We start from the raw sequence: 12,454 nt of genomic DNA, 5'->3' as shown, positions 1-12,454 counted from the left end.
CATGCATATGAGATAAGAAGAAGATAAGAAGAACATTTAGAGACAATAATAATCCTTGATCTTGTCTCTTATTCCGAAGGCTCTATGACTATGAACTACTTACTAATGAAATAAAATATCTTTAATAAAGAAATAGAGAAACCATTTAACCCTTCTATATCAATTTCCCCCTTTTGTAAATGGTATAACCTTCACTACAGGGTCAGTAGGCGTCCAAGCAGGAGCTGCTGGCTCATGGGCCTAGTACCCATGAGGGGTCTTCCTACCACTTCACCCATCCACCCTCAGTGTGGACACCTACTCCCCGTCAGCAGAGGCCATTTGGGGTCCGTAGTAAACTACAGAGGGTTCAATGCTGGGACTCTTAGAACATACATTATTCAATAGTTTAGGTAATGCATATATCAATGTTTTTACAGCTATATAAGGCCCCCTTCACACGTCCGTGAAAAACACGCATGTGTGTTACGGGCCGTTTTTCGGGTCCGTGTCCCGTTTTTGTGTCCGTTTTTATGGTCCGTGTGGCACCTGTGTGAATTGCGTATGCTAGCCGTGTTTGTGTGCAGAACGTCCGTGTGTGCGTGTGGAATTAACGTGTATGTGTACGTGGAATGTCCGTGTGGAATGTCCGTGTGGAATGTCCGTGTGTGTGATGCACAATGTCGTTTATAAATGTCGGCTGACAGCAGACAGAGTTGCGCGATGAGAATGAACTCGGGTGAACTTCACCCGACTTCATCCTCATACCGCGGCTCTGTCTGTGTCGAGTACTGATTAGCGGTCACCTGTGAAGGATTCACCGGTGACCGCTAATCCCCCGAGTGACTGAAGTTCCCCCCCTCTCTCATACTCACCGATCACCGGCGCTGCACGGCATTCACACTGCTGCGGCGGCTTTTACTATTTTGAAAAAGCCGGCCGCTCATTAAACAATCTCCTATTCCCTGCTTTCCCCGCCCACCGGCGCCTATGATTGGTTGCAGTGAGACACGCCCCCACGCTGAGTGACAGGTGTCACACTGCACCCAATCACAGCAGCCGGTGGGCGTGTCTATACTGTGCAGTAAAATAAATAAATAAATAAATAATTAAAAAAAAACGGCGTGCGGTTCCCCCCAATTTTAATGCCAGCCAGATAAAGCCATACGGCTGAAGGCTGGTATTCTCAGGATGGGGAGCTCCACGTTATGGGGAGCCCCCCACCCTAACAATATCAGTCAGCAGCCGCCCAGAATTGCCGCATACATTATATGCGACAGTTCTGGGGCTGTACCCGGCTCTTCCCGATTTGCCCTGGTGCTTTGGCAAATCGGGGTAATAAGGAGTTAATGGCAGCCCATAGCTGCCTATAAGTCCTAGATTAATCATGTCAGGCGTCTATGAGACACCCTCCATGATTAATCTGTAAATTACAGTAAATAAACACACACAACTGAAAAATCCTTTATTAGAAATAAAATACACACACATATACCCTGGTTCACCACTTTAATCAGCCCCAAAAAGCCCTCCATGTCCGGCGTAATCCAGGATGATCCAGCGTCGCTTCCAGCGCTGCTGCATGGAGGTGACAGGAGCTGCAGAAGACACCGCCGCTCCGGTCACCTCCACGCAGCTAATGAAGACAGCCGGCGATCAGCTGAGCTGTCACTTAGGTTACCCGCGGCCACCGCTGCATGCACCGCTGGATCCAGTGACAGCGGGTAACCATAGTGACAGCTCAGCTGATTGCGCGGCTCTCTTCATTAGCTGCGTGGAGGTGACCGGAGCGGCGGTGTCTGCTGCAGCTCCTGTCACCTCCATGCAGCAGCGCTGGATGCGACGCTGGAGCATCCTGGATGACGCCGGACATGGAGGGCTTTTTGGGGCTGATTAAACTGGTGAATCAGGGTATATGTGTGTGTTTTTATTTCTAATAAAGGATTTTTTTCTGGTGTGTGTGTTTATTTACTGTAATTTACAGATTAATCGTGGAAGGTGTCTCATAGACGCCTGACATGATTAATCTAGGACTTATTGGCAGCTATGGGCTGCCAATAACTCCTTATTACCCCGATTTGCCAACGCACCAGGGCAAATCGGGAAGAGCTGGGTACAGCCCCAGAACTGTCGCATATAATGTATGCGGCAATTCTGGGCGGCTGCTGACTGATATTGTTAGGGTGGGGGGCTCCCCATAACGTGGAGCTCCCCATCCTGAGAATACCAGCCTTCAGCCGTATGGCTTTATCTGGCTGGCATTAAAATTGGGGGGGACCGCACGCCGTTTTTTTTTAATTATTTATTTATTTATTTTACTGCACAGTATAGACACGCCCACCGGCTGCTGTGATTGGGTGCAGTGTGACACCTGTCACTCAGCGTGGGGGCGTGTCTCACTGCAACCAATCATAGGCGCCGGTGGGCGGGGAAAGCAGGGAATAGGAGATTGTTTAATGAGCGGCCGGCTTTTTCAAAACAGTAAAAGCCGCCGCAGCAGTGTGAATGCCGTGCAGCGCTGCGCCGGAGATCGGGGAACGGTAAGTATGAGAGAGGGGGGGAAACTGACCGACAGACTGTGAGAGAGGGACAGACAGACAGAGAGACCGACAGAGAGACAGAGAGACCGACCGATGGACTCAGGGAGATTGACCGACATACACAGAAATAGAAAGAATAGCCGACATCACTAGAAATAAAAACACCAAACGGACACGGACTATAGGTAGATTCATACGTGTTTACTAACGTGTGTGCATATACCCATAGACTTTCATTGTGTCCACGTGTGCGTGCTCCGTGCAGATAACGGACATGCATCCGTGCAAAACGCACACACATACGGATCACGGACACGCACAAACGGACATAATGAAATAACGCACGTGTGACCACAATCATAGATTAACATTGGTGCACGTTTGGCCGTGTCTCCGGCATATACGGAAACGGACCAAACACGCACGTGTTTCACGGACGTGTGAAGGGGGCCTAAAGCAGTAGACAGAATAACAATATTTGCATACAGGTTTGTATAATGCCAGAAACCCAACCTGCTATGCCTTTAAACCAATTGGCTGGATTCATAAAAGAAAATGTATTTCCCCACCAGGAGTTCTTGTTGGCATCGTGCTCTTTTAACCATTTATCCCTAAGTTCACTTGTTTTCTGTATATCTGCTCTAACCTGGAGGTTGCCTGCAGGGTCAATGTAATGGCAACAGGCAGGACCAATTATTTGACACATTCCGCCGTCTTTTGCTGTCACAAAGTCTAGCACTATAGTATGCTGGTTAGTGACTACAATTAATTGTTTTTGTATAGCATTGGTAGCATTTAGAATCTCAAGAACCCGAAAAATTTGATCATCCAGGTAGTCAGTGGCCTCTACTAGCTTGTCCCACATTTGCATTAAGAAAGGGTGTATGAAAATAGCACTAAATACCTTATTTGCTTTTCCCATTTCTACTACATGAGGCCTACCATTTGGCCGGGGTGTATTATCTGCTGCTCGTTTATACAAGGTATGAATTGGGACAGCTGCTACATCTACTTTACTATGAGGAACTATGAAAGTGGCTGGTGTAAGTCTGGCAAGTGTGCAGACCCCTCTCATGTCAGGGCTCACCCACTTGTGAGCACGATTCCCACAAACCAAAAACACTCCCTCTGGGAAAATACAAAAGTGAGTTTGACTTTGTACACAATAAAGCAGATTCAGAAGCCCCTTCATGACTTTATGAGCACACCACGTATTGTTCATTTGTTTTCTGGTCATACCCGAGATACAGCTCCCCCGCTCCCTCCTAAAAGTCCGTCTAATAAATGATGATGTACAGCCCTCAATACCCTTCTGATATACTGTCTCATTGTCCTTGGTTGAGTCGTGTGTATGTATATAGAAACAGTTATTGTCTTCTCCACAATTTCCAACACCATTGTATTGAAGACTGAACCATAATCCATCATGGGGAATGGGGCCCGAATGAGGAATCTTAGTCTTTATTTTGGCAATTATGCCCATGTCTGAATCGTATTCCATCCACCACGAGTATCCATCGGGTCGTGTGATATTTAGCTGGAACCAGGGTTTAGTGACCCATCCAACTATAGTCAATGTAGCAGATACATCACGAGGTACATCTTCTCCCAAAAATCTAGATTGAGTCCAGGTTTCATTGTGTATACAGTCTGGTACCAATACCTCCTATGGTTCCAGAGGTAAGGCTAAATAAGGCATAGTCTTTGAAGAAATAGGACTGTGTGTGCAGATCCAACAGTCTTTTGGCTTTTCTCCTTCCATGTCCTCAGTAAGAGAAATATGGTGGCGAATGAGTTTATTATCCCAGTCCGTATTAAAAAGTTCTCTCAGTGTCTTTGTTTGGCGCAGCAACCCTGCTACACCTAGCAGGATAATTAGCAAGACTGTCATTCTGCCGGTGGAGTGACCTTTTTACAGTGACTGGCGTGGATCCAGGTGGGTTTTCCCTCAAGTTTCACTGAGGTGGATGTGGTCAGCTGGACTTGGAATGGGCCATCAAAGCGTGGATCTAGGCTCCTTCTCACGTGTCTGTGCACGACCACCCAATCACCTGGATTCAGCTGATGCACATCTGCACTTGCATTGGGATCTGGAATGGATGAAAAGACATGTTTATGCACCACATTAAGTCTTTCCTGTAAGGCCTGGACATAGGCTGTCAAAGTGCCGTGTTGCATCTGTAACACTTGTGGAAAGTAGAGACCTGTTTTTGGGGCACTACCAAAAAGGACTTCAAAAGGAGACAAGCCTGTCTTTCTATTTGGAGTGTGTCTGACTGAAAAGAGTGCCAGGGATAAGCACTCTACCCAATTCTTTCCTGTCTCTGCCATGGCCTTTTGAATTTTTAGTTTAAGTGTCCCGTTTAATCTCTCTACTTTTCCACTGCTCTGTGGATGATAAGGGGTATGGAATGCCTGCTCTATTCCCAGGGCCTGCATAATGTCCCTCATTATTTCTCCAGTGAAGTGTGTACCCCTGTCACTTTCTATGGCTTCTGGGATGCCATACCGACAGACTAGTTCCTCCATCAGTTTTTCTGCAGTTGTTTTATCATTTGCACATTTTACTGGATAGGCCTCAACCCATCCTGAGAAGAGATCTACACATACCAGGACGTATTCATACACTCCTACCTTGGGTAGTTGTATGTAGTCTATTTGCAGTCGTTGAAACGGATAGAGCGGTCTGGGTGTTGCTTTCTTAGGGACTTTTACTGTTTTACCTGGGTTGTGTTGTGCGCAGATAATGCAGGATTGTACGTGTTTGGAGGCTACGTAACTGAAGCCAGGAGCGATCCAGAAGGCATTCACCTGGTTACACATGTGACTTTTTGAGGCGTGAGTGGGGCCATGTGTTGCTTGTGCCATCATAGGGAACAGGGACCTTGGTAAACACAACCTATCCTTACTTTCCCATACTCCATTTGAGTTCAGCCCAGCTCCCATTTTCTCCCAGAGTTCCTTCTCTGTTTGGGCAGCCTGATGCTGGAGGGATTTCAGGACATCCAGAGTCACTGTGGCTGGGACTTGCTGGCTCCCTGCCACTATCCTCTGATCCCTAGGCCTCTTTGCCGCTGCTTTCGCAGCTGCATCCGCCCTTCTATTGCCCGCTACCTCCAGTGAGTCACCTTTTGTGTGTGCTTTCACCTTAATGATGCCAACCTGGACTGGTAACATTAGTGCCTCCATTAACCGTTTTACCAATTCTGCATTTTTAATAGGCTTACCAGCTGACGTAAGAAAAGCTCTACTTCTCCAGATAGGGCCAAAATCATGACAGATCCCAAATCCATACTTTGAGTCTGAATAAACATTAATTTTCCTACCTGATCCCGCTCTACACGCCTCAATGAGCGCTGTTAGCTCCGCCTCCTGCACGGACATGTGCGGCGGGAGTGGTTCAGCTCGGATTACCTCATGTGAGGATACTACTGCATATCCAGTGTAGAATCTCCCATCCAGGTGGTATCTGGAGCCATCTACAAAAAACTCAAAATCTGCATTAGTAATAGGTGTATCATAGACATGTGGAAAGCCTGCTGTCTCCTGACTCATCAGCTCTATGCAGTCATGCTCGTGCGTCATGTCAAAGTATTCATCCTCACTTGCTACCATTGTCACCAATTCCCCCTTTTCTGAATCTACTGGCAAAAGGGTGGCTGGATTCAGAACATTACACCTCTTGAGGGTGACATACTCAGGAATCAGAAGGGCACATTCAAGTCTGAGCTGTCTGGCCATAGACAGGTGTTTCGGTTGGACTTGCACAAGTATAGCATGAATGTCATGCGGGGAGTAAATTGTTAAGGGAAATGTCAATGTGATCTAGCAAGCTTTCCCTAGCAGTACTGCAGCAGCCGCTACAGCACGGACACACGTGGGTGACCCTCTGACAACTGGGTCCAATCGCGCTGAGTAGTAAGCTATTGGTCTTTGTTTGTCACCATGTTGCTGTGTGAGGACGGCTGTCGCATGCCCTCCCTGTTCTGTGCAAAACAAGAAAAATGGTTGATCGTAATTTGGAATACCCAGGGCCGGGGCAGATACAATGAGTAGTTTAAGGGAATGAAAGGAATCAATAGCTTCCTGAGTGAGGTCAAAGGGGTCAGATGACAGACAATCATAGAGGGGTTGCATCATTTGCGAGGCAGACCTTATCCAAGGCCTGCAGTATGACACTAAGCCCAAAAAGGTGCACAGTTGCCGGTGGGACCTGGGTAGGGAGAGCTTTTGGACTGCTTGTTTTCTCTCCTCAGTCAGGTGTCTCGTACCTTCAGAGATACAGTGACCCAAAAAGGTTACCTTTTGCTTACAGTATTGTAATTTTTCACGTGAAACTTTGCAACCATTCTCTGCCAGAAAACACAGCAAAGAAATTGTGGCTTCTCTGCAGGACGTCTGGTCTGGACAGCAGAGCAAAAGGTCATCCACGTACTGCAATAGCGTAACCTGTGGATGAGGCGGTTGTTCCAGAATTCCTGCCATAGCTGTAGAATAAATGGTAGGTGAATTCATTCCTCCTTGCGGGAGGACTGTCCACATGTACTGTTTCCCCTCATGTGTGAAGGCAAAAAGATACTGACAGTCAGGGTGTAGAGGCACTGAGAAAAAGGCATTTGCCAAATCAATTACTGTAAAACATTTGGAGGTCCCTGGGATTTGTGACAGTAAGGTATGTGGGTTTGGAACAATTGGTGTTACACTCTCAGTGACAGCATTGACAGCTCTCAAATCATGCACCATTCTGTACGTGTCAGGGGAACCTTTGGGCCCTTTTTTCTTGATTGGATACAAGGGAGTGTTACAGGGGGAGGACCTTTGTACTAGAGCCCCTGCTTGCACATATTCTCTTATATCTCTGGTCAGGGCCATTGATTTGGCTGGGCTTAAGGGATACTGCTTTAAACAAGGAGGAGTGGAGCCTTCTTTTAATTTTATCATGACTGGGGGAATAGGAAGCCGACCAACATCAGTTTTTCCCTTTGCCCATACGATGTCTGGAACTTGTTGCATTGCTATGTCTTCACTAGTTCTGGTATCGGACACTCTCGCAGATTTGGACATGTACACCATTGCTGCAATCTTGCACAAGTGTTTGTCAGAGAGGGGACTCATGACTGTAATACCTTCTGGGGTGTATTGTATGGTAGCCTGGATAGCACTTAACACATCAGCCCCCAGCAAATTCATAGGAGTGTTTTCACTAACAATAAGCTTTGTGAGAATTTCCTGGCTATCTTGTAATCTCAGCTTCATCTGTTTTGTCAAGGGAGTTTCAGACACCAATCCCTCCACCCCGACACACTCCACAGTCTCGTCAGTGATCATGTCTGGCATTATCAGGTCTTTATGTACCACAGTGCCGGCTGCCCCAGTGTCAATTAAAAATTCTGCCTCCTTCCCCCCTGGCATGGTTATGGTCGTAAGTAAGGTGGGACAAGGTCCTGAGGGAACGAAAACAGGGTACACATTTGTCACTGGGTTGCCAGTTTCCTAGGTCAGAGGCAAGGGAAGAGGGAAGAGTCTGCTCACTCTCCTTTTTGGAGTTTTTGCACTGTCTGGCATAATGTCCATTCTGTCCACAATTCCAGCACTGTACGGTCGCTAGGTCACCTGGTGCCCCCCCTCTCTGCTTCCACTGTCTTCCTTGTGCTCTAGCATACATAACTGGTCGCTTGCATTTTGTCAGTTCAACCCCCTTAGCTACTTGCAGAAGGTCTGTTGGGTCCATGTTTCTCCACTCAGGTCTGGCCGTCTGTACTGCTTCTCGTAAAAACTTATTCATACCGTCAATGAATGCATTCACCAATATTTTGATATCAAGGTCGTTTCTTGCACTGTACCCCATGTCTGTCCACTTCAGCTGTAACCTCCCAAAGTACGTCTCTATACTCTCCCCTTTTTGCTGTGTCACGTCAGTCATCAGTACAGACTGCTCTGTTTCCGACCTGGGCCGGTTCACCCCTCGTTAGGGCAACCTGGTAGCTCTGAGCTCCCTCAGAGTCACCATATTGATGCCAAACTTAATGCGGACACCCGATCGACATTCCACAGGGTAGCCCAGAACTCCTGGACTCAAGCGATTCGCCAGCCTCAGCCTCCCAAGTAGCTGGGATTACAGGCACACGCCACCGCGCCCAGCCTTCTCTTTCTTGCACTATCTGTTTGGCTGTTTTGGATCCTGCTGGAGCCCCACGCTGCACACTGAACAAGTTGCCCATGGCTTCAACTTATTCCCACACAGCCCACCTTTCTGCAAATGCCCTCTCAGTGTCCCTGAACCTTGTTAACAGGCCACACTTCTCCTGGCAAGTCAGAATGGGCTCTCAAGTGGTAGCAAGAAGGCTAAATCAGCATTCACTCTCACCTGCTACACTTGTAGGGCGTATTGGGAAGGGTTAAAAAACACCTCTCACCCAATAGACCAGATGACTAAAGCAGGAAGGACCAAGTGTGATAGTCCTCTCACCTGCTAGACCACCTCCATGTAAGTGGGAAGGCCACAATGCTCTCTAACCCACTTAGACCTGATGTGCAGTTGGGTAGTCCATGCTGGTCCTTTAGGCCTCTGCCACACTCACGTGAAATTCACGCACATGCCGAGAGACACGTATTTCCCCTGCGTGTTGCGTGCAGGTAAGTACGTGTCTCTGGTACGTGCGTGACACGTGTGTTCTACGTGTGCTATCCGCGATAGCACACGTAGAACCGGTAATTATTATACTCACCTGGTCCTTCCTGATGTCCGCGCTGCTGTCCGTGGTGCTGATCCTCGGTCTCCAGCCCTCCCGTCTCCCCGCTGCTGCTGCTGCCAGGCAGTGAAGTGAATATTCTATGAGATTAATGAGCGGCGGTCGGCAGCAAGAGGCAGCAGCGGCAGAGACAGGAGGGCTGGAGAAGGTGAGTTAATGTTTTGGTTTTTTTTCAATGACATGTGTGTTTTCTCCGGCGCGTGTGGTGCGGGTGCGGGCCGTGTGACACCCGTGCTGCCGGTGAAAAAACGGACATGTCAGCGCTTTCAAAAACGCACACACGTACAAACGCACACGGACACACGTTCCGTGTGGTTTTACGTGTGTGTGCCTGCTACAATAGGGTAGCATTGGTTAAAGTGTCTCCGTGCCGCCGGTACGTGTAAAAAATGACAAACACGTGCCGGAGGCACGGATGTGTGGCGCAGGCCTTACAAAGTATTCCAGCAACGAACGTAAACTAGAGTTAAGCCAAAACAATTAGCAGAGCTGACTTCTCACAGAGGGCAGAAAATCGCGCAGCTGTTCACTTGACCCCTCCCAACAGAATGTCAGCAGCGCACAGTTTGTTTAGCAAGAGTCTTATCTCGTCCAGATTCAGCTTTCCAAAACACAATCCTAATACCCACTGGTATAATACACAATCCCAGCAGAAAATTGAGACTACTTATATACCTTCACAGCACTAATATTCTACTTTACTATAAAACCTTCATCCCCATTTTGAGGGGAAGAAACACACAATATCTCACTATAAGGACAGATCCCAGGACCACTTGTCTTACTCATTCATTGATTCCAGAAACATATGTAACAATACACCTTCCAAGGATCAGTTAACCTCACATGCAAATAAAATTATCTAAACCGCTCTTGACACTGATGGGAAAAAATACATATGTCAGGTATCCACTCAAATACTCTATATGGCTATGCCCTGTGACATTTCACAACCGGAACATCTTTTCACAGTCCACAGTATGACCTATAACAGGGGTCAGGAACCTTTTTGGCTAAGAGAGCCGTAAACGCCACATATTTTGAAATATAATTCCGCGAGAGCCGTACAATATGTTTAAAGGGCCATTGACAGATCAATCGCTCCAATGTTCACTTAGTACAGCAAGGAATGCTCCTCCCTGCTGTATAAAGCCACAACTGGACTGAAACAATGGTAATTAGCAGTAAAAAAATCAAATAAATAACTTACATTGTGAACTTGCGATGCATGACTGATGGACTAGTGAATTGCGCTCCTGGTAATCTAATAAATAAGACACCACACACTGCGTGACATGGATTAAAATTTTGGCCACAGCAGCCCTTTATTTTTAATAAGAAAAAACATCAACAAGAAAAAACAAGATTATCGGCCCAGAGATGTGGTTGTTATAAATCCCAGCCCCATATCCCCCTCCGCCGTGTACACCTAGCTCAAGGGGGAATCTGGGTATACCCCTTGATCATTTTCCTTGTGTCCGCTGAGCTCCTCCCCAGGGACCCATCTATTCCACTGTCCACTGAGCTCCTCCCCAGGGACCCATATTCCACTGTCCGCTGAGCTCTGGCCCAGGGACCCCATTAAAAACATAATTCTCCAACCAACAAAGAGGGGGTTTAAACAACCACATCCCGCCGCCGCCAAATGCTGCTGTAACATACAATATTAAAATGTTAATACAATATTAATATGTTGATATGACATTGTCAATTTGGATACATTACTGATAACAATTGATACAATACGATACAATACTAATAATGTTGATAAAATACCGATGATGTTGAATACCAATAACATTGTTAGAATATTGACAGTGTTGCAAAGTCCTGATATTGATACATTTCCCTTCATTATAGGGAGGGTGGGTGGGACAACTGCTTGTTCAGTCTTTGAGTCCAGGACAAAGGAATGACACCTTAACATGGGACCTATTTCTTATATGGCCCCTGCCCCCGTCTCTCCTCCTGCTCGCTCGCCCACCACCACATTCCTTAGGTAAAAACCCCCATCCCTTACTCCTTAACCCTTTCCTGGATCTATCACTGCCTCAGTCATGTACGTTACGGCTATCTGCCTTCACTCTGCTTGACTGATGGACTAGTGAATTGCGCTCCTGGAAACCTAATAAATAAGACACCACACACTGCGTGACATGGATTAAAATTTTGGCCACAGCAGCCCTTTATTTTTAATAAGAAAAAACATCAACAAGAAAAAACAAGATTATCGGCCCAGAGATGTGGTTGTTATAAATCCCAGCCCCATATCCCCCTCCGCCGTGTACACCTAGCTCAAGGGGGAATCTGGGTATACCCCTTGATCATTTTCCTTGTGTCCGCTGAGCTCCTCCCCAGGGACCCATCTATTCCACTGTCCACTGAGCTCCTCCCCAGGGACCCATATTCCACTGTCCGCTGAGCTCTGGCCCAGGGACCCCATTAAAAACATAATTCTCCAACCAACAAAGAGGGGGTTTAAACAACCACATCCCGCCAAGACTCGCTCTTGTGACACCTTACAAGAGTGAGTTCCTCCACAACTTAATGGCTCGTTCTACTTCTTCTTGTATTCCCAACATCCATATATCAATGCCAATGTCATTAAGATGTACCTTATCATCTCTCCAAAAATGTTCCTTTGTATTTTCCAGCATCTGGTGACGTATGGCCACCCCTCCGTTTTCCAACACAAATTTTGTTATTTTTTTATTAACCTTTATCCTTGTATTATTGATGCGAGCCACTGATCGCGCTGTTCTCCACATTTGTCTAGCTACTATATCCGACCAGACCACCACTGTTTCTGGGTAAGACCTCCATAAATTCAACATATCAAGCTTTATGTTCCTAACTAAATGTCTTGATGTTCTTATTGCTAAATCATTACCACCTAAATGGATAAGTAAGACGTCCGGGGGGCGGTAGAACTCCACATGATACTGGATTTCTCTCAACAGCTGATGCCACTGCATTCCCCTCTTTCCTATCCATGTCACCCGTGCCAAGGAACTGGGCAACCCCAACTGTTTACCATTAGGCCTGACTGCTGCACGTAAGGCCCCCCAAAAAACAAATGAATGTCCCATGATCCAAACCAGGCATTGCTGTTCAGCTAAAACAAAAAACAAAAACACAATTATCACACAATTGTCTAAATGAAGACACAACTACTATAGGATT

General features: G+C 46.8%; 1 protein-coding gene across 15 annotated transcripts in view; it reads right to left on the bottom strand.

Moving 5' to 3' along the window:
- Positions 1-12,454, bottom strand: part of LOC142256749 (IgGFc-binding protein-like) — a 135,105-nt gene that overhangs the window by 75,035 nt on the left and 47,616 nt on the right. For 7 of the 15 annotated variants that reach the window (XM_075328625.1, XM_075328629.1, XM_075328626.1 and 4 more), the window contains one exon: positions 2,509-4,609. The exons of the other annotated variants lie outside the window; for them this stretch is intronic. In XM_075328625.1, coding sequence (XP_075184740.1) covers positions 4,407-4,609 — 203 coding nt within the window. In that variant the 3' untranslated portion in view covers positions 2,509-4,406. Of the gene's footprint in view, positions 1-2,508; positions 4,610-12,454 lie in introns of those variants that run through there. 15 annotated transcript variants of the gene reach the window in all.

Source organism: Anomaloglossus baeobatrachus, chromosome 11, assembly GCF_048569485.1.
Source record: "Anomaloglossus baeobatrachus isolate aAnoBae1 chromosome 11, aAnoBae1.hap1, whole genome shotgun sequence".
Classification (NCBI taxonomy): Eukaryota; Metazoa; Chordata; class Amphibia; order Anura; family Aromobatidae; genus Anomaloglossus; species Anomaloglossus baeobatrachus.
This window is presented reverse-complemented; position numbering and strand designations above follow the sequence as displayed.